Here is a 21,983-nt window from a genome sequence, read left to right on the forward strand (position 1 = left end):
ACAGTTTCCTCATTTGCATACCCACCAGGATGTGCTTATAACTGTTTTTGTGCAATTAAGCAAAACTTTAAATGTAATAACTTTCTTATTTTATATCTGATTTTGATGACATTTTCAGTGTTATGCTTGTTGGATTTTTCTCCTTTTATTCAAATCAACTTTTTGTTGGGGTGGACTTGTCCTTTAAAAGCGGTCGGAGTGCATTTGCTTTCATATTCATTTTACTTGCAGTTAAATGTTTTACAAGTATGAGTACAGTTTTCATTTTTGCTAGCGGGCATGTTTGATTTTTACACATAAAATAATTATTTACATATCTATAGCAACACTAATTTCAGATAATTAGAAAGTAGTATCTCTACTTCTCTCTTCATGTACCAACAGCCCAACCAGAATACATCATTTGTTCTTAATAGATTCCTGAGAAAACAGAAAATGTTTTTAGTACTAGAGAGACTATGCTGATGGTAAAATAACATTTGTTTAATTGATAAATAGTAAATTTGAGGATAGTTTCGATTTATTTCTTTATTTTAAAATTGTAATTCACTTAGCAGCATGAATCTGAAGCAAGTTTAGGGCATGACTGTTTGAAAAAGATGAAAGAAATTATGAAAGAATTTGATTATCAAGTATAAAAAAATGTCATGCTTCCCCATATATTTCTAAGTCAATTCTGTCATTTAAATCATTACTTATAAATTTATATTTCATCATTCCAAATCAAATACGAGCATATAGTGGTCATCATATCCGAATGAAACACGTCTGTATAAGTCAAATCACACATGCACACACAAACACACATAATTATGCAAAGTAAAAATTGGATATAAATTCTAACTTTAACAAAGGACTCCCAATACAAAAAAGAAGACTAAACCATTTTCATTCATCTAATTCCAGACTACTTTTTCTAAACTCTGCCTTGATAAATGCAGAAAAAAAAATGACACTGTCATGAGGGTGAATGTTTCTTGTTTATAAGCACACTTTATGCTATTTGGTCATATGAGAGAATGAATGTGACAACAAGCCCCTAAAACAGAGCCGGAAGCAAGGGGGGGGGGGTGAGGGGAGCGGGGTGTTTCATCAACATTTTCATCTGGCAAGTTGCCATATCTGTGAAATTGATTTTGATTGGCTGAAAAGGAATGTTACTGTGGGATAAGATAGGACTTGTCAGATAAAACACCAAACAATCCCCTTCATGAAATGCTTCACAGGTTCTCTTTTCAACCACTTAAGCAGGATCGTAATACCAAACCCAATAGATTGTTTTTATGACTGATGAGACTGGAGTAAGTTTGCCTCTATTAGCTCTATAAGACTCATACAAAGCAAATGCATTTCTTCCCCAGGGCTTGTTCTCACAACCATAACTCCATAAACTGATAAACCACAACACTGCAGGCACTTCAAGAGCATGTCCCCACTGCCAGGGGGATTCCCCTATAAGGGGAGTAGGGACCGTCCCTTTTCACCATCTTGATACAGTCAATGATGGGGCACACACTAACGCACAGCGTGCAGCCGGTACAGTCCTTGGTCACGTGGGGCAGGTGGGTCTTGGGGTCAAAGGTTATCGCCTGGTAGCCGCTGTCGTTGCAGGTCATGTAGCACTTGCCGCAGTTGATGCACATCTCCTCGTCGATGAGCGCCACCACCTGGTCCGTGTTGTCCAGTTCGCCGTAGGTGCCGATCCGGTCCAGTGCCTTACCTATGACCTCCTGCGGATAGATAATGTGAAGAGAGATGACTGAAAGAGCCTTAGGTGGATGATGATTTCCAATGTTAAAACTAATTCTCTTATTCCAGACCCCACAACAATTTATTATTTTTTTCATTGGGAAAATGCTTTGGTAAAGATAACCTCTCTTTCTTTGCTTGTCAATTTTTTTTAAGTGCCTCCCATTAATCCTGGATCTACGCCACTAGAATAACTCTCCTTTGTATGTGGGTCTGTACTACCCTCCGACTTTTGTGAAGTTGAAACCCTTTTTTTTTCCAGTAAGAAATGGCTCATTTTGGCTTGTCAAACTGTTCAGGAGGAAAATTATAGTCAATTGTGACAGAAAACCTAATTTTGTTATGGGAGGGGCCTTCCTTGATAAAAATTTCTGAATAAATTGCCAAATTTCTGTGCCCACCCCCGATATCTTTAACCTGCCCTTAAGTCTGATGAAATCATCAACCTGGTCCACATTCTTCTTCCCAAATGAAATAAAAATTTCATCATTTCACAATCAATTTGGTTTTTACCTTGTGAGCTTATGCCTACTGGTTTCTGCAGGCTTCTTCAGACTCGTGCTGGGTAGTATCGGCAGCGCGGCTGTCCGAGCAGGCAACAGCTCACATGGTAAAGAGCAAGTTGATTGTGAAAAGATGAAAATTTTTTTGATTTGACACAAGGAAGACTTTTCTTTATTCACTCACCCTGATAGTTGGGATTGGTTTCTTTGGTTGTCTAGCAGGTCTCTGGGCTTCGGGCTGCTCATCATCGCCAGTCAGATCTAGGTTACGTTTGTAGGCAGCCACTGCCTTTATCCTCTCCTCTTGGTAAGGACCAAAGGATGGAAGGTGCTATACAGAGAGAAAAGAAGCACCTTGCATTTACCTTCATAACGGCGAAGCTCTTCCAAGTAATGAACAAACATTTACAATTTGCACAATGATGAAATGTCTGATTTTTTATACAGAAACAGGTATCTTTGTCAAATATGTATTCCATCACTGCCATGATAAATTTTCAAGAGGTCCTGTTCTTCTTGACTCATTTCTAGAGTCTGCATTATCATTATCAATGACATTTTACTCAACATATAATAATGAAAATCATATTCATCATCATCATCATCATCATGAGGATTTCCTGTACTTCTTGACTCAGATCTAGTTCGCAATATCATAAACATTGACATTTTACTCAACATATAATAATGAAAATCATATTCATCATCATCATCTTCCTCATCAACATCATTATCAACTTCATCCTCCTCCTCATCATTATCACTATCATCACCACCACCATCACCATCATCATTCCTCCTCATCACCACCACCACATATACTATCATCTCCATCCTCACCTTGCCAATGACGTCAGCCACCCTGACTGGCTTGCCTTTCTGGTGCCTGACCGTAGGTGGGCTCTGACCGTCCCAATCTCCTAGTCCGTCCAAACTCTCCAGGTACAGCAATGCCTTCAACCCTGTCACATAGTCCTCTATCAGTGTGAAGTCTTGGTTTTGAATGGCACTGCACACCTGGACAAGAAGAGCAGACCCCGTAAAACAAAGGTTAGTGATTTAATCGCCAATTTGAAAGAGCAATGCTGATTGGTTCCTGGTCAGTCTACTAAGCAAAATGCACATGGGTCATTCTCAGAAAAATGAACCAATTGATGGGGGAAAAAATCGTAAAAATGAAGTCTACGGAATGGGTTGAAAGATGCATATCGTGAAAGTACCATGTATGAGAAAGTGGCAACAGAAAAGGGGCAAGTAGATGTTGCGTCAATTTGAAGTACTGACCGGATTAAGTCGAGCACTGTATATCATCGTTACGGAGGTTAATCGTTAGCATGGCCCACTTATTTTACTCGATTAAATCACTTTTGAAATGATTGAAATTGAAATGCACACAATTTGGTTTTAGTGTGGTATCAACAATTTCATTTTCTGAAGCAAAAATGTTTGCAAGATGGAAAAACTATTCAATATTGTTTTCATAAGCAGGACTTTACCAAATAACATATAACAAAAAGTACCAAAAAAATCATGGCACATCTTTCGTTCAGTTTAATGTTCATAATTTGAATGAGGCAACCTTAAAATGATTTTCATCCATAAGCTGAGATCCTTAGCAATGCATGACCAATGCTAGGAATCCAAAGATAGTTTACCATTAAATCCTCACGATAGCATTTAACCTTGTCAATCTTCGTTACGGAAGTTAAAATCAAGTTGCAAATTGCAGTACTTATTTTGTTAGCTTGTGAATATCCATATCAAGGTATTCGTCTACCTTTTTTTATATTTATTAAAGATTAATGTGGAACGCATTGCTTAATCCCCCCCTCCCAATAAAAAATGTTAAAAACAGAACAGGAAGCGGACAACTGTCATTTTTGTTGTCGTTCTTGTTCAAAGTTGGAATGAGAAAACTGAATAACCAAGCCACAGAACTGCAGTTCATCTTAAAGTTTTCTGGCAATAAACAAAATATAACAATCGCAGTCCCGTAACCAGGATGAGTTCTCTGGGTTACGAGGAATCCCGCCGCTTGCCAATATAGCCAAAAAGATAGAGAGAAAAAAAGAAGAGAATTAAAAAAGGACATGGGGAAATGAATAATAATAAAGTGAGGTGAATGAAACAAGAGGCTAAAAATTCACAAATACATGAATTATTTATGAATTCTAAATGATCTAATTGCGATTTGCTTTCATTATTTTGTTTCATTGAGATACGCAATTACGCATCCTGATCGTGATTTTAAAAAATATGAATAGCCAAAATGTTTGATTATCGAAATACGTATAATAAATTCCAACAAACATGACAAACCGTGAGTGTTTGAAATATCTCTTTCCATGTTTTCATGTCATAGGCCTATATCAATTATTTCAGCGCTTTTTCATGCGCATTAAAGGGGTCATCCAGGCTGAAAAATCTGATCTGAACAGATAATAATCAGACAAACAAAATACTGCAAATATGATCAAAATCGAACAAGGAATAACAGCGTTATGCCATATGAAAGATATGCATTGTTTTAGTGAAACAGTTTGGTCTATGCATATCTTCATGAATATTAAAAGAGTTGATTGATGGTGTACATAATGTATAATCCCCACTTGTTCTTTTGCATTCTCTTGCATGAAATTATTTTTTATTCAATTTATATCCTCTTTTTTTTAAAGTGTGCTTAAAATGTCTGGTTTTCATATTGGAATGACATATTTTCAGCTCGCGCTTCGCACTCGCTGCTTATCATTTCCTTAGCAAGACACCCATCCTTTTTATGATTACAGAAAGTTAATAGAATGTCCCATTTTGGGTTCTAAACCTAAATAAGCGAGCGTTTTACCCTTGCAATAATTGTTTATTGGATATATATCTTGTTCTCAAATTAAAACGTTCAAAAAATTATTGTTCTCAGATCAAAATATAAAATATTTACAGTCGCATCAATTAAGATAAACATCCTTGTAATTAGTACAAACAGTGTTTAGAATGTCAATGTTTCAGTCAGAATACGAAAAAAAAAAAAATCAGCTAGCACTTTGTACTTGCATTAATACTTTATTCAGATAACATCCTGATCATTTCTACAAAAAAAATGTAAAGTTTTCAGATTGGACTATTCACAAGATTTAGCTCGCGCTTTGCGCTCACATTTTTGATCGGTGAAATAACCTTCCTCATGGGTCATTGCAAATAGTTTTCCTTCCCCTTTCCTTGTCCATAAAAGCTTAATTGTTTCTCCTTCTTCCCTTTATCTCCACCGTTTCTACCGACTTCAGAATTAGACAAAGGCATGTCACCTGTTCTGGAACTAGAATCGTACTATCAATCTCAGTAAAGTACAGCAGAGAAGTTTATTAACTTCCGTAACAGTATTGTTACGGAAGTTAATGCACTTTATATAGCAAAGAAATTTAGAAATTTTAAGTTCTAAAGAAGATTCCAATATTCACAATTTGTAGTATGAATTATTCAAAATTCCAAAAGCATTAAATATCGAATATAATTCTTGGGAAATTGTTTTCGCTGGCAATTTTCCCTCTTTACAAAGTGATGTTGAAAATAAGATGTGCAATAATAATTTTACAAGGATGAATAGCTATTATTTCTAAGGGTACGTAGGTGGAGGGTACCTTATATAATTTATATCTGTATGATCCGGAGTGATGCGGTATAGCACAAATTTGTAGCGTATTCAAGAAAAAATGTTACGGAAGTTAATGCGTTACGGAAGTTAATGTCTTTGTGCTTTGTGGTCCAACGTGGACCTTATTTAGCAGCCCTACCTTTGAAAACTGTATTTATTATGAAAGGTGTCTCTTATCCTATATAATACTGGATCCTTAACAGAACTGCCAAAGTGCATAGTTTCTTAAGGTGCGTTACGGATGTTAAACCTGTTTAGTCATACATTTCATTTTTTAAGAATAGTCCTTTATTTTATGTAATACAGGAAAGACATAAGATACTTCCCTATCAATTATTTATTAATGAATATCACTCTACTTGCAGACACATTATCATGTAATATCATTCAGTTTAAAAGGGAGAAAAAACTTGTGGCAGTATTCGTTACGGAGGTTAAAACGAATTGAGGACAAAGTTAAAAGTGAAATTAATCACAAAGTGATCATCAAATACTAGGATAAGCCCAGTTTGTCAGACGTATACACCATGCTGCAATCACCAGACAGTGATGTAGGAAAGAAATACAGAGTACATATAAAAGAGAATGATAGTAAAATAAAAAACTGACCCAAGACAGTGTATATTCTAACAAAAAGCAAAAATAAAAGGCCTGTGTAATAAATTTAGAGCTTTACTAGTCACTGGTCGCATATGGTTTCTGGAGGTAGACTATTATTGTCATTTTATTGATAATATTTTTGTAGAAAATGTTCAGGGTTGTGAAACTAGCGGGCATAAGATAGTCGAGACACGTTTTTTGTGAATTGTAACATTTTTTTGAGATTGACCCACATGCAACGATGATCTTGATAGGCCATTACATCTAAATATTAATGGCTAACCTTCTGTTACGTGGCCCTGATGTTGACTGAGTTTAACTATTAAGTCACAAAACAGCACTACATATATAAACTCCATGGAACTGCAATCTATTCAACATATTGAATGATTTAATTAAATCAAATTGGATGGGTATTTCAAATTCTGTTCCTGTCAAGTGACAAGTTGCTACTACTCTCTTGTCAATTATTGTAAATGACAAATATTTCATTTTTATAAGTTATTAAAAAATATGATCAATTCTCGTAACATTTGTTTCCATTGCTACCTAGTCCATTTACCATTTTGTCTAATTTCAAGTTAGGCTGTACCCATTGGCCTTTATTCTCAAAAAGAAGTTTACATTGTACCAGGGGTTAAAGACTGTGGTCTATTTTAAATTAGCACATCTCCCAGAAGACAAAATGGATACCAAATCCTTCAGGCATACCTGAACAGCACTAGCTCCTGCATGGAGGAACTGCAAGGCAGCTTCTGCAGAGTCGATGCCTCCGGTGGCAAGGATAGGGAAACCCGGGATATTATTAGCTATGGCAGAAACCGCCTTGAGAGCGATGGGTCGGATGGCGTTGCCAGAGACTCCTCCGTACGTGGTCTTCTTCTGCTTGCCGATGGCCGGCCAGGCGTTGGAGTTGGCCTTCAGTCCCATGAGCCCGGATACCGTGTTGGTGGCGGTTACCCCGTCAGCTTTGCCTGCACAAACCAAGATAATGGAGGTGGATGTTATTGAAATTCTGCATCATCAACTTCCGTATGCTGCTGTATTCAGAGCCATGTTGGACAACCTGCATCAGCAATCTTGGAACTTTTATTATGATATTCTTGCAGATTGTGACATAATCATAATCTGTGCTTCTTCCAATAAAGAACAAAATATCAAATAGAAAATAATAAGAAATTCTGAGCTAATCAACACATAAACATGTTAACTTGCTCTAACATATAATGTAAATTATACTTTGCTCGTTCCAATAAAGATCAACATATCAAATTGAAAATAGGAGGTGATCTGGGAACATAAACAAGATAATCATATTTCCAGGGTCTATCAAAGATGGATTGGAAGCCATACTTCGCTTTTTTCAATAAAAAATAAAGTATCAAATTGAATGTAAATGATCTAAAAGAATCAACGAGTCATTATGCCAACAGGATCTAAGATGTAAGGATGGTAGAGGAATGGACGGTATACTTAAGAGTTTTCACAACCACTATGCAGATGGTTTCTGGAACGCAGAGAATATTTTGTCAAAAGCCCTTCATGACAAAGCAGTCTTTGTCAAAAAAAAGTTTCATCCTGGACTCTGGACAAAACTACATACTTCCAATTTTGCAGAATCTGTCCCGATGCAATTGCAAAAACTCCCTGATCTCTTATAAGGGTGCAAATATGAAATGTCATCGTACCTTCTTTGGCTGCTCTGGCAATGTCCACAATGTTGGTCACGTTGGGTGTCAGCTTGGCGAAGAAGGGAATCTTGATCGCTGCTCTCACCCAGCGGCAGATGTTTAGAACAAGTTCCGGATCCTGCCCACATGCGAGACCCATTCCCCTCTCACCCATACCATGAGGGCAAGACAGGTTCAACTCTAGGGCATCGGCACCAGCTTCCTGTCAAGGTTCAAAGGCCACAAAGGTTAATTGAAGGCTATCATCAAGTACAAAGGTCATATGGTGAAGGTCATTTCATTGCAAATTAACTGTTATTCTTCTTATTTATTAGGCATCACCTGTGCCTGGGAGGCGAAAAGCGAACTGAATCACTGTTGTGTTGGGGTTCGGATCTTATTGCTCTTTTATTTTTCAACCAGACTTAAATGAAGGAGTCAATACAAAGCCTGTACAGTTCATATATACATTTATTGAAGATGATAGCTAAGGTGATGATGATGACAAATAATACAGGAACATGAGTAAGTCTGATGGTGACTATACTCCACTCTCTAATCTATCTGTAACAATCTCTGAAGTAATCTCTAACAATCTGATTTTGGTTCAGAAGTGAACCCCTTTTATATTGGTCTGGTCTAGACTCTTTACAATCAAACAGGTGTTGGTCAACCTTGGACGCTTGACCAAAACAATCTGTACGTCATAACTTTACTCTGAATTGGGGGAGTTGACCATTTAGGGAGAACATGAAATGTAGTGAATAAGAAACTCATTAAATGTGTGTGCGTCAGAAGTTTAGCTGGAAGAAGAATGAGTAATACTTTCTAATGAAAGTTGGAGCTGGTATACTTTTTGTAGAAGTATTGATTAAATATTGATTATGTATAGATATAATATTGAATATGTGAGATATGTCTTATCATCACATAACATCACTATGACCCGCAGGTCTCTCCTCCCGATACAACTGATTGGGGGTAGTGCAGGTGGACCACTACACCAGGGTTTCCCTCTACTCTGCAAAGGTGGTGACTCTCCTCTACACAGGGCCTCCACTTAATGTCCTATCCGAGGGACATAGTGTTTTCCATTGTAACATAGCCTGCATCTATGAAACATGGGAGAGACGTTTACACACAACACACTGGCTTCAGTCATCCGCTTGGGTGGACTCAAACCCATGATATTTGGTTCGATGGGCAGATGCATTACCGACTGAGCCAACAACTGTACACTTGCTATAATTATACACTGCACATGAATTAAGCTGCATTCACCGAGGTGAAGTAATGGTACCTGGCAGGAATATCTATTCCTCAAAATGTTTGTGCACCAAGGGATGGCCAGTCAGGCTATAGCCAGGTTAATGGCAATAGAGCCTTTTGTATCTTTATTTTGATTCGTGAAACACAGTCAAATCACCTGTCAGGCTGCTATCATATGTTTTGATAAAACTTGAATCTTTCAATCATAAACAAACCTCAGACATCTTGGCCAGTTTGGTCCAGTCATCCTTGTTGTAGCTGCACATGATACTCGCGATGACGATGCGATCGGGGAAGTCCCTCTTGAGCTCGGCGACAATCTTACACCAGTACGCAGCAGTCTTCTCACTGATCAGCTCAATGTTGAGGAACGATCCCTGACCTGGCCCGTAGATGTTCCCAGAGGTGGTCCCGCGGACGATACGAGGCGAGACATTGGTCACAAAGTCCTGATGATACAAAGAAAATACAGTGAATGGCAGATGGACTATCTAAATTGCAGAAACTAGGATAGTGCATAACTATCAAAATATGTTGGAAATTTTTTCAAGAATGTCTTCTATGCACACTGGAACTTCCTAATGCAGTCATATTGACATTCATGATATATTATCAATCAATATTTTTGGCAAGTGGCAATTAAAGCACAATGGTGAATATATAGGGGAAAATCAAATATAATTCATATGACCAATTCAAGAAACCAAATAGTGTTACATAATGTTAGTCTATTATTTGTATCATAGAATTATTTCTGTAGGAAACTTAATAGCAAATATACCCACAAACAATTTCTCCATAATGGACTCAATCCCCAATCCAAAATCTATGATTAAGACCGATTATGGGTTAAACCCTTTCCTATCATACCATTGTACTTTTCTTGAAGAGTATAACTCTTCAAACATAGCTTACATCATTGCGAAACAGGAGCCGGTTTCACAATGAGTTACAACTATTGTAACTTTGCTTTTATGGCATCTACAGTTGAAACCTTGATTGTGATTGGCTGCTGAGCCTTGTTACCATGAAAGTTGCCATATTAAGGTTTATTGCGAATCGGCAAATATCAACAGAGGAAGCTGCAGCGCAAAGCATGATGGGATTAAAATGGGGGCAGAGTGTGCATGCGCGGAGCTAGCTAGCTTGCCCCCTTTTCGATCCCATGATGCAATGCGGTTCGATTAGCAATAAACCTCATTGCAAAGTCACAATATTATCTTTTAATAAAACGTGGGCGCAGTTAACTTTTCAAAGTATATAACTTGATGCACAGAGAGAGAGAAAAGTCAGACACTGACCTTATCCAATGAGTATGTCTTGGTGACGGCGAAACCCCACCCTGCTTCAAAGGCACGTCTGATCATGGGGGCAGAGGTGGTGGGCGGGGCACTGGCCAGCCCATAGGGGTTCGGGAAATTGAGTCCACAGATGTCCACGCTGGTGTCTACCAGGTCAATAGGGGTGTAGAATTTGGGCAATGCAGGGGTACTGGGAACCGGTATGCCATGAAGGGACTGAAGAGTATAAAAAATATTATGGTTTATGATCATCATCATCACCAACATCACCATTATCATCATCACCACCACCGCGACCACCATCATCATCACCATCGTCATCATCATTTTTTGTAATTCATCTTTTCATCCGGAGCAAACATAACAAAACATTCATGATATAGCAGATCATATACTTAAGTTTATCATTCACAATTCATTAATTTGAAACATAAGAACAAGCGGGACAAGCGGGACTAGTACAGAGAAGTCATGCCAGAATTCATTACAGTGATACTCAAACACAAGCAGAACTAGTGAAGCAAGTTCAGGTCAGACAAGTGTGCAGTCCCATTAACTAATTCCTGTGTGCAGTGCCGCAATACGCACATGTACCTAATACCACGATCACATTTGCTCTACGGCGGCCGTGTGGCATGTGGCGAGTCGAAAACAGCCGTTTTATTCATTTTTACTAAAACCACCTATAAGTAGGTGGTCCAAACAAATGCTAAAACGGCTGTTGTCGACTCGGCATACGGCCGCCGTAGAACAAATGTGACCAAGGTATTATCGCATCAGTGTATTTTGTGATCAACATGATAAAACCGGATATGTTCAAGCTATCCAACTCTTCAAGTTGTTGTGTATGAAATTCAGTTCATGATAGCTCCTTTCAACACAGAATGGAAACTTGTAGATAAACTATAATAGAAAAGAAACTGATGGATTTCTTTTTAGCAAGCTCACTTGGTTTCACAACTACTAGTATTTGTTTGTTTGTTCTCTTCATTATAGACTGAAACTACAAGTTAATTTTAGATCTTGAGCACACACGCAAATATTCAAGTTTCTTTCATGCTATATGAAGCAAGCACTCATACCCACATGACCAGTGCTCTAAAATTATCCTATTACCTATATATAATTCAATGGAAAAGAGATAAGAGACACTCCACACAGACTTATATCATTGATTCTGTGTGTGTTTACGATTACATAATTTCCCATATAAATTACATAATACGCCAAATATCTAACAAATTTAAGAAATGAAGGTACACTTTGCACCCCTTTGTTCAGCATTTCTTCGAAGGATGGATCTGCCAATCTGGGCATTGTATGTATTTCATTCAATAATTCGTAAATAATTTTTTTTTTCATTTTTTATTCATGTATTTTATTTATTTATTTATATATTTATTTATTTACATATTTAATAATTTATTTATTCATTGATTTTCCTTTATTTTGTCATTCATTCATTCATTTCTTTATCTATTTGATTATCTATTTATTTATTCATTCATTCATTCATTTCCTAATTTTTTTTTATTATTCTTTATTCATTCATTTCTTTGTTATTTATTTAATTATTTGTTTATTTATTTGTTTAATTATTTAGTTATGCATTCATTCATTTATTCATCTATTATATTTTCATTTTTTTCATTAATTTTTTATTTCATTTTTTATTTTTTGGTGGGAGGTAATCTCTCAAAAACAGTTACTCTTTATAAAATGAAGAATATTCCACAAGACTTTAATAATAATCACCTGCAGGTATTTGTGCATGAACCAAGCGGCTGTCTTGCCGTCGTTGACCGATTCCACCGTGGTCTGAGCGACGCCTCCCAAGTCTCCCCCACAGAACGCCCATGGTTCACTGGTCTGCATGGTGTCTGAGGATACCTCTGGGAGACCCCATTTATTGAAGCTGATCGGGGACAGGGCTGCCTTGACTGGATGGTGACATTGGAGAAATAAAGAAGAGTAATCAGTATTTTAAAACGATAATGCCAGTTGGGGAAACAATTTCAAAATGGGTTTGGTCAGAATCTATAAATCAAATGACCACCCAAGTGTCTGTATAAATACTGAAAAACAATACTGTCAAAGGATTCTGGAAGAAATTGTGTAATATAATTGCAGCTCGAGATATTAGCAAAACAAGCATGGTATTCCAGCCTGACTTAGGAATTTTCCAAAGCAATAATAATACACTGTCCCACATGTGCTTATCTATGTTGGTGATCTTCAGAGTGATCGTTTTTCAGCTTTGATTTCAATTTCTTTCTAATAAAGTTGGTTAACAAAATTGTAGTAAAAAGGAGCACTTAAAAAGGATTGCTCTACAGATATAACCGTCATGGTCCCAAGTTAGACCCACTCAAATTTCTTTCGCCATAAATCTGTAACATGAAAGGTTTGCATCGAGTGGTTTCATAGCTTTTGCTTGCGTATTTCATTTACAGCCAAATTAAATAATGAGTCAATATTTTTATTTTTACTGGTCAAAATCATTACATTTCATGTTGTTTATGATTGGAAATATATCACAATTTTCATTGAAAGAAAAATGACAAATGAATACACAAGAAATTGGAAGAAAATAAAACATAAAAACATTTTGATATCAATATTTTCAATGTGAGTTTGATGAAAATTCAACATGGAGTCTCTAGACCAAAAATTAGCAGTTCAAGGGCTTTATTTATAGATATATTATTTCATTCTTATTTCATGCTTTAATTAGCATTTCAAACAAATCTCGTCGTGATCATGTGATCCACAAACAAGATGGGGTAGGGAGGTATTGCTTGCCCCCCCCCCCCCCGACTGACAAGATTCTAAATTGCGGAATTGATACAGATTTGATTAAGCGACCAACCTTCTTCATTGAGCAGAGTAGACCCAAATGCAGAGATGATAAAATCAGCCTTGAGACGAGTCGTTTGTTCCTCATCTTCTATCCAGTTATCCTCATCATCTTGTTCCGTTCGGCAGAGCTCAAGAGCAGCGATGCGTCCACCCTTTAGGATCACCTTACGGGGCGACAGGAATGGCATGAACTCGCATCGCTCTTCTTTCGCAACATCCATCTACAAGGGAAAGCGATAATCAAGGCCTTTTATCATATCAAGTCAAATATCGACTTACTGCATGAAAATGTGTGACGTACATTATATCCCCATCATCATAACTATCAACATATTCATTATGATCACCATCATCACCAACATCCACATCATCATTCTCATCATCATCATTATCATCAACATCTTCACATCATCATTATCAAAATCATCATCATAGCCATCATCATCACAGTCATCATCATCATCATCATCATCATCTTCATCATCACCACCACCACCATCATCCATCATCTTCACCATAGTCATCATCATCATCATCATCACTATCATCATCATCATCATCATAGCCATCAGCATCCACATCATCTTCACCATCATCATCACCGTCATCATCATCATTATCATCATCGCCACCATCACCATCATCATCATTATCATCACCGTCATCATCATCATTATCATCATCACCACCATAGTCATCATCATCATCATCATCAAAATCATCATCACTACCACTACTTTCATCATATATCACCATGACACAATTAAATAAGTAAGCAAATATTCTCTCCAGTAGACAAACCACATACATGCTCATTCTTTACACATACTACTACTTTTTCAAGCTTCACTTGAAGTGAACTTTGAACTATCTATTTGCAATAGACGCAATTGTAGGCACAACTAAGTAAATTTGGTCTGATCCATTGTTCAGTGTTTGAGACTAACTGATGTGAATAGCAGCAAGTTAACTGAAAGTTTGCATAATGTGAAACTAACCACCTTATTTATTTTCATTGACCTGACTTTATGCCTCTGCATTTCTGATGGTCTGTTTGCTAAGAACTTCTAAGACATGATCAACAGTATGAATAGATGTTCACCAAACTGATAACTTTAGTTTTCACACTTGAGCTGTTGCGATTTGCAAAGTTTTTAACATTTGAAACTACATAAGCACAGGCAAAAAAGGTGTCCAAATAAAAACTCACAAATGTATCAAAAGAGTCTACTCTCCTGGTCCTGCTACTACTCTATTCACCAACTCAACCCAGCATTCTCTCATCTACTCAAGCATGCCTACCACTCAGCTTTCTACTCCTTCTGGTTTACAGTCCTTTTGAGGACTACCCTCATTTCGAAAAGAATACTCTACTTTCAAACCTCTGCTTTCTCGCCTTTCCAGTTCACCTCCAATTATATCCACTTGTCTTTAAGGACTTTACACATGGTGTCCTGTAAACCTCTTCCGCGATATCTATCCAGGCGCCTTGCTTATTTTCTCAGCCCTGAGAAAAATGCTTTATTTGGTTTTCTGAAGCCTGGGGAGCGTTTCATCAACATTTTTGTCCGACAAGTTGTCAGATCTGACAACTTTCCCTGATTCTGATTGGCTGACAGGTACTGTTGCTATGGTAATTGTCGGATAAAACAAGACTTGTCGGATAAAATCCTTTCATGAAACGCTCCCCTGGTTTAACTTTATAGGCCATGCACTAAACTCAAGTGTTGAAATCGTGGGAAGCCAAGAGTTATGCCTGTTAACATTACATGTTTTCTATCTTGTATTAATGATGAAGAGAACGAATTCAGAAATTATTCCCAGTCACTTATGAATAATCTGAGTCACTGAGTGTCAAATGAGCTGATATATTGAACTGTTAGTAATGTTTACAGAGATATGTGTGAAAATTGGCTATCCATAATCAAACCACAACTTCAAACCAGGTGGGTGTTTAATAAAGCTGTTCGTAAGATAGAAATGACTTTATGCACGACTTGTGATCCTTCCTTGTGCTATGTGATATACCTATGAAATAGATTTATGACCTAAGAACATGTTCCAGTCGAGTGTAAAGTTGTGTGTAACTTTACAAACATATGAATCACCAACCAGAGTTCAGAATATGGGAGTTTATCATTCTGATATTACATTCGACTTTACAAACCAATAAAAGAATACAACGGTCACAAAAAAAAAGTTTCTCTAAACAGTGTTTTTCCATGACTAAAAGTTGAAATATATTTCAACTTTATAGACTTAACATTTCATATGTGGTCCATGTGCTTTTCTTCTGTTTACTTCAAGAAGTTTGCTTTCATACAATCACACTGTGCAAACCTTATAAATCTATATTCAAAAGCAAGCAATCTTCCTCAATATATATTGACACAGACTGACAATGACATGATGGATGATACCACTGTCATGACATGAAAACTATCAATGCCTGTCAGCTTCTGCCAGCATAAGTAGGGAGTAAAAATGTGGCAGACCTCAACCTTGACAAGTAGAAATGTTAAAATCCTTTAAAATGAATAAACTATGTGGGTAGCCAATCATCTATAAAGGGTAACTCCTTTTAAAACTACCTGTAGATATAGCTGACAATAGTAAGTAATATATATTTTTTGAAATAGAAGAAGAAAGCGAAAACCGGGGGGGGGGGGGAAATAAGAAATAGGAAGAATGGACGAGAAGGGGCAGGAAGTGGGAAATGAAGAACAAGGAGTGGAGGAGGTTGAATAGGAAGGGGTAGGGAGAGAAAGAAGAGGAAGTGAAAAAGGAAAGAAATAGGACAATGAGGATTCAAGTTGTGGTAGGGGTTGATGATGATGGTGGTGGTGGTGGTGATGATGATGATGAAGATGATGATGATGTTGGTGATGATGATGATGATGATGATGATGGAGATGAGGATCGATGATAACCATGAAGATGACATTTACAATAATCAACAAAACAAAAATAACAAATGTGAATGAAGCTTTTACCTCTTCAGGAACAGCTCGTATGGTTGTAAAACCCTTGCGGAATACAATGAAGACACGTCTAGCCCCACAGCGGAGAGCTGATGTAGCACAATCAAAGGCGGTGTCCCCTGCTCCCAGAACTATCACATTCCCATGGAGCTGAGGTAGAGAAGACTTGCAAGCACACATTCCTTTTGAAAATAGCAAGAGTGAAATGGTATTCATAAGTATAAATGACACTTCACAATAAACTACAGGAAGATACCTCCTTAGAAGACTTGCAAGCACACATTCCTTTTGAATATATGATTTAATTCATGATGAATTATTTATTTCACAAAGAGCAAGAATGATGTTTATGAATTTTCATGCTGTAAATAATCTATGAATGAAAACCTAATAACAAACAACAGCAACAGTCATCCAAATGTAGCTCAGGAAGAAAGTATGATATGGACGATTCCTACATTTCATGCAGATTCAAAATCAATCTATGCCAATTTCTATCATTCCTACTATTCTATAGCCAAGTTGTAAAAGACTTGAAAATAGCACGAACATAAAAAAAAAATCCTGTACTATTTGGTTATCATACCTGCTTTACTGGCCACGGATACTTTGGGTAAGAAATCCTTGGACGTGTAAAAACCCTGTTCAACAGTCAGATCCTGGAAGATCGGAGCCCTCTTTGCCTCGGGAAGGCCAATTCCTAAGAAGACGGCTTCATAGCCAGAACTCCTTAGAGAGTCTAATGTCATGTTGTTCATACCGAGACCCTTTTTCAGCTCAACCTGAGGAAAACAAACAACAAAGGATGAGGTGCTGTGGATATGAGCTTTCTTTGATTAAATGTCAACAGAACTGAGCTACACGTATTAATAGAATCTCAGGAGGTTATATCCCCAATGTGCACATTCTCTACTCCCTGGGGGAGTAATGAATTACTTACCTTAACTCCAAGGTCTTTCATCTGATCCACCTCAAAGGATACCACCTCATAAGGCAGCCTGAACTGTGGAATCTCGGAGGAACTCAGACCCCCGATGTACTCCTCCTTCTCGAAGACAGTCAGGTCGGTGTATCCCAGACGGGCCAGGAAGGTGGCACAGCTGATGCTGGCAGGACCGCACCCGATCAGGGCAACCTTGGAATGGTAGCTGTCTGGTAGGTCGGCGGGGGCCGGGAGGGCAGGGTCCTGTATCTGGGGTATCTTCATCTCCTTGAAGATCTGTGGGATTGTCACAAAGAGTCAAGGATTAGACAAACAATTCAGACTGTGTGAAACAGTACATTACAATAACAAGTGGAATGCCTCTGGCCGTCTCATCTGCACCACGCGGTTCAATATAGCAGCAGTGCTGACTTTGAATACTACTCTAACTCGCACAAGATGTTCAGTGATACATGGTTATTATGTCCACTTTTTATGAACTAGACCAATAAACTTACAGAGATATGATGGTTATTCAACAAAAAAAACCAACATGGCCAAAGTTCATTGACCTTACATGACCTGTGACCTTGATCATGTGACCTGAAACTCGCACAGGATGTTCAGTGATACTTGATTACTCTTATGTACAAGTTTCATGAATCAGATCCATAAACTTTCAAAGTTATGATGGTAATTCAACAGATACACCCAGTTCGGCCAAAGTTCATTGACCTTTGACCTTGGTCATGTGACCTGAAATGCGCACAGGATGTTCAGAGATACTTGATTACTATAATATCCAAGTTTAATGAACTAGACCAATAAACTTTCAAAGTTATGATGGTAATTCAACAGATACCCCCAATTCGGCCAAAGTTCATTGACCCTAAATGACCTTTGACCTTAATCATGAGACCTGAAACTTGCACAAAATGTTCAGTGATGCTTGATTACTATTATGTCAAGTTTCATGAGTCAGATCCATAAACTTTCAAAGTTATGATGGGAATTCAACAGATATCCGCAATTCGACCAAAGTTCATTGACCCTAAATGACCTTTGACCTTAGTCATGTGACGTGAAACTCGTGCAGGATGTTCAGTGATACTTGATTAACCTTATGTCCAAGTTTCATGAACTAGGTCCATATATTTTCTAAGTTATGATGACATTTCAAAAACTTAACCTCAGGTTAAGATTTCGATGTTGATCCCTCCAACATGGTCTAAGTTCATTGACCCTAAATGACCTTTGACCTTGGTCATGTGACATGAAACTCTAATAGGATGTTCAGTAATACTTGATTAACCTTATGGCCAAGTTTTATTAACTAGGTCCATATACTTTCTAAGTTATGACGTCATTTCAAAAACTTAACCTCAGGTTAAGATTTGATGTTGACGCCGCCGCCGTCGGAAAAGCGGCGCCTATAGTCTCACTCTGCTTCGCAGGTGAGACAAAAACTGATGATTTTTATTTTCACTCATTCAGTGCAGTGATAATAATCATGATAATCATCAATATGTAGAATGACATAGATCTGCATTTGGTTTTAATGCCAGAAGGAATTCCATCATAATGGAAAATACAATAGAAAAAAGAGAATTGGAAAAATATCTGACATTAAAAGGCATAAAACACACAAATGTGACTATTTATAGGTGCTATTCTGTTGGGATATGGATGGATCAAAATCTATACAAGAATCGAACAGATTACATGTTCCTTTACGCATATATGGTGTAAATGGCATTTAGGAGTGGAACTACTAAGCATTTTTCGACAAGGGATCGGCCCTTCCAAAGGGGAATACATACATCGAGGGTGTTTCACAGAGATTTAGTGCTAACACTTAAATGTTTAAATGCTGACATGCACATGATGTGTAATGCGCAATCTTATCAATGCGCAGTAGTTCTACTTAAGTTCTAGTCAGACTGATCTCTTTGTGAAACAGCCCTAAGATGTCCTCGGGCACATCTCACCTCTGTGGCAAACTGCTGAAGGCCACCGATGTTGATAGGTCCCTCCTCCGAAGCGTAAAGGTTGCAACCCCCGACACAGAGGTCGCTGGTAGGACACACCATACCACAGGTTAGGCCCAGGGGATTGTCCGAGAAGATGGCTTTGGAGGCTCCATAGTAGTTCTGTAAAGGGGTTGGGAATCAAGGAAGCATTCCAACAGTTGGTGATTTTCACCTAGTAATCTGTTCTCAGCCAATCAGATGCAAGGATTTCATGTAGCTTACAACCTAAAAAAACTCCCCAGGCAGGTGTTTCTTAAAGCTGTTCCCAAGTTACAAGGGACTCTACAAGCGACTGGTGATCCTTTCTTTGGTCAAGTTAGGTGCTACATCAACATCGATAAATATTTGGTCTATATTGCTAACCCCAAGAAAGGATCACTGGTCGTTCGTGAAGTCTCTTGTAACTTAATGATACATGTAGCTTTGTGAAATGCTCCAAAGGTAGGAAGAGGAGCAGTGTGTGGGTATGAGATCACTGACATTAAACTGGATCATGTTCTTAGGTCATATAATTATATAGAAATAACACATAGCACAAGAAAAGATCACCAGCTGTGCGTAAAAGTCATTTGTATCTTACAAACAGCTTTTACCAGGTCAATTTACCTGCAATCTCTTCATTGATGTGAAATAGCTCTTTGAGAAATAAAAAAAACATTCAGATTGGTCAATGGTTTTTTTTTTTTCATGAAATGCATATGCAACAATGGTCCTAATTGGACAATGATGTTTTGTAAATCTGGATAGAAGCTACAGTGTATGCGTCAATGATATGATCACCTAACATTATCATAAAGATAGGATGTTGAATACTGCCTTGTGAGTACCCAGTAAAAGATAAACTTGATTTCTGGTCATGTGACAAGGTGGACGGAACTGTTCCAAGGCAGAGGTTAATAATACCTAACATCCTCCTTAACATACGTTTCTTTATGAAAGAGGAGAACATAAGGGGATCAAATTGTTCATAAATTCACGATAAAACTTCCCTCCAAAAGTATTTGCATAACAAAATGAATGATTTGAATAGCAAAGTTAGTATACCCTGACCCAAATGAAAAAAAAAACTCCAAAACATCATACATTAGAACAGTCAAGTACAATCATATTCTAGGGACCATTTGACAAAAATATCATTCCTTCTTTACCTCAACTGATGGGGAAAGCTTTATTATACATTTTCAATACTGCGATTTCAAACTTCAATAACAAGATTTAATCATTCATGATGACATTGCACACAATCATACCATATGGCAATAGGAAATTCAGCAAATGCCACATGTCAACTTTCACTAAGCCAGTTCAGTATACAATACAATTATGTACCGGTATCAAGAAAGGGAATATAATGCAGACCTGTGATAATAGCACAAATTAAATAATGCAAATGTATTTATACCCTGTTTGCGATGCTTGTGATGAATGCTTTGATGTCTAGCTGGGTGGGGCAGCTCTTCTGACAAGGGGCGTCGGCACACTTCAGACAACGGGCTGCCTCCCGCATCGCCGCCCTCTCACTGAGGGTTGTGTGCTTCACATCGTCAAAGTTATTGTCAAGGTCACCGCATGTCTATGATACAAAACATAGAAGGCATATATCGTCGGCCTTATGCCAAAAGGGCCTTAACTGCTTTTGGCCATTCCGAGATAATGGCGTTTATAAAGGTTTTGGCCTCTCTAATAATCAAAAGTTTGTGGTCGTTTTTTTTGCTTTTGAAGCCAATTTCGATAAACGTGTTAAGTTATTAAGTTTTACATGAAATGTGTTAAATTTATTATAAAATATTCAGAACCCCTAAAATCGGGTTAAGGCCCTTTTGGCATAAGGCCGACGATATGTACTAATTAGAGTGAGCATCTGTCTGGAATACATGAAATCTTAAGATTTTAATATATTTAAAGGACCATGTCATCCATGTACGTGTATGTACTGCACAAGTGGGATGCCCTTGGTAGTCTCACCTGCATTATGCAATACCAGTAGCACTCACTTTGAAAATTAAGGCTCATAAATTTCCACAGAACAGCATTCATTTGATAATAAAGTAATAAGTTTGTTGACCTCAAATGACATTGGACCTTAATCATGTGTCCTGCAACTCATACAAGGTGATCAGTGATAACTGATGACCCTTATATTTAATATAAATCCTTACATAATATACTTTTGATTTTTTCAAAGTTCTAACATTTTGAGAACTTAACCATGGTTCAGATTTCAATGTTGATACCATAACATGGTCAAATTTCATTGAGCCTGAGTGAATGAGTGTGGATAAATTTCTTGCTGAAGGAAAACATGCGATGGCTGGGATTCGAACCCACGTCCCTCTGATTAAAAGACAAAGAGTCAATAATCAACACCACAATGCCCTCACCATATCCTCACCTTGTAAAATATTCTTTATCACAAGGGGAAAAATTACACGTGGGCTCGGGGTGATTTCGCC

At 37.6% G+C, this 21,983-nt stretch overlaps 1 protein-coding gene across 1 annotated transcript in view; it reads right to left on the reverse strand.

Annotated features, from left to right (window-relative positions):
• Positions 1–752: 752 nt before the first annotated feature.
• LOC121423474 (dihydropyrimidine dehydrogenase [NADP(+)]-like) overlaps positions 753–21,983 on the reverse strand; it is a 38,762-nt gene continuing 17,531 nt past the window's right edge. The window contains exons 3-16 of the mRNA XM_041618821.1: positions 20,933–21,103; positions 19,489–19,650; positions 17,519–17,797; positions 17,165–17,360; positions 16,591–16,760; positions 13,608–13,818; positions 12,494–12,678; positions 10,739–10,954; positions 9,653–9,886; positions 8,187–8,391; positions 7,210–7,472; positions 3,093–3,269; positions 2,437–2,583; positions 753–1,730 (exon numbers count right to left, since the gene is read on the reverse strand). Of these exons, the coding sequence (XP_041474755.1) occupies positions 1,419–1,730; positions 2,437–2,583; positions 3,093–3,269; positions 7,210–7,472; positions 8,187–8,391; positions 9,653–9,886; positions 10,739–10,954; positions 12,494–12,678; positions 13,608–13,818; positions 16,591–16,760; positions 17,165–17,360; positions 17,519–17,797; positions 19,489–19,650; positions 20,933–21,103 (2,928 nt within the window). The 3' untranslated portion in view covers positions 753–1,418. The remainder of the gene's footprint in view (positions 1,731–2,436; positions 2,584–3,092; positions 3,270–7,209; positions 7,473–8,186; positions 8,392–9,652; positions 9,887–10,738; positions 10,955–12,493; positions 12,679–13,607; positions 13,819–16,590; positions 16,761–17,164; positions 17,361–17,518; positions 17,798–19,488; positions 19,651–20,932; positions 21,104–21,983) is intronic.

The sequence above is a fragment of the Lytechinus variegatus genome, chromosome 11 (genome assembly GCF_018143015.1).
Source record: "Lytechinus variegatus isolate NC3 chromosome 11, Lvar_3.0, whole genome shotgun sequence".
Classification (NCBI taxonomy): domain Eukaryota; kingdom Metazoa; phylum Echinodermata; class Echinoidea; order Temnopleuroida; family Toxopneustidae; genus Lytechinus; species Lytechinus variegatus.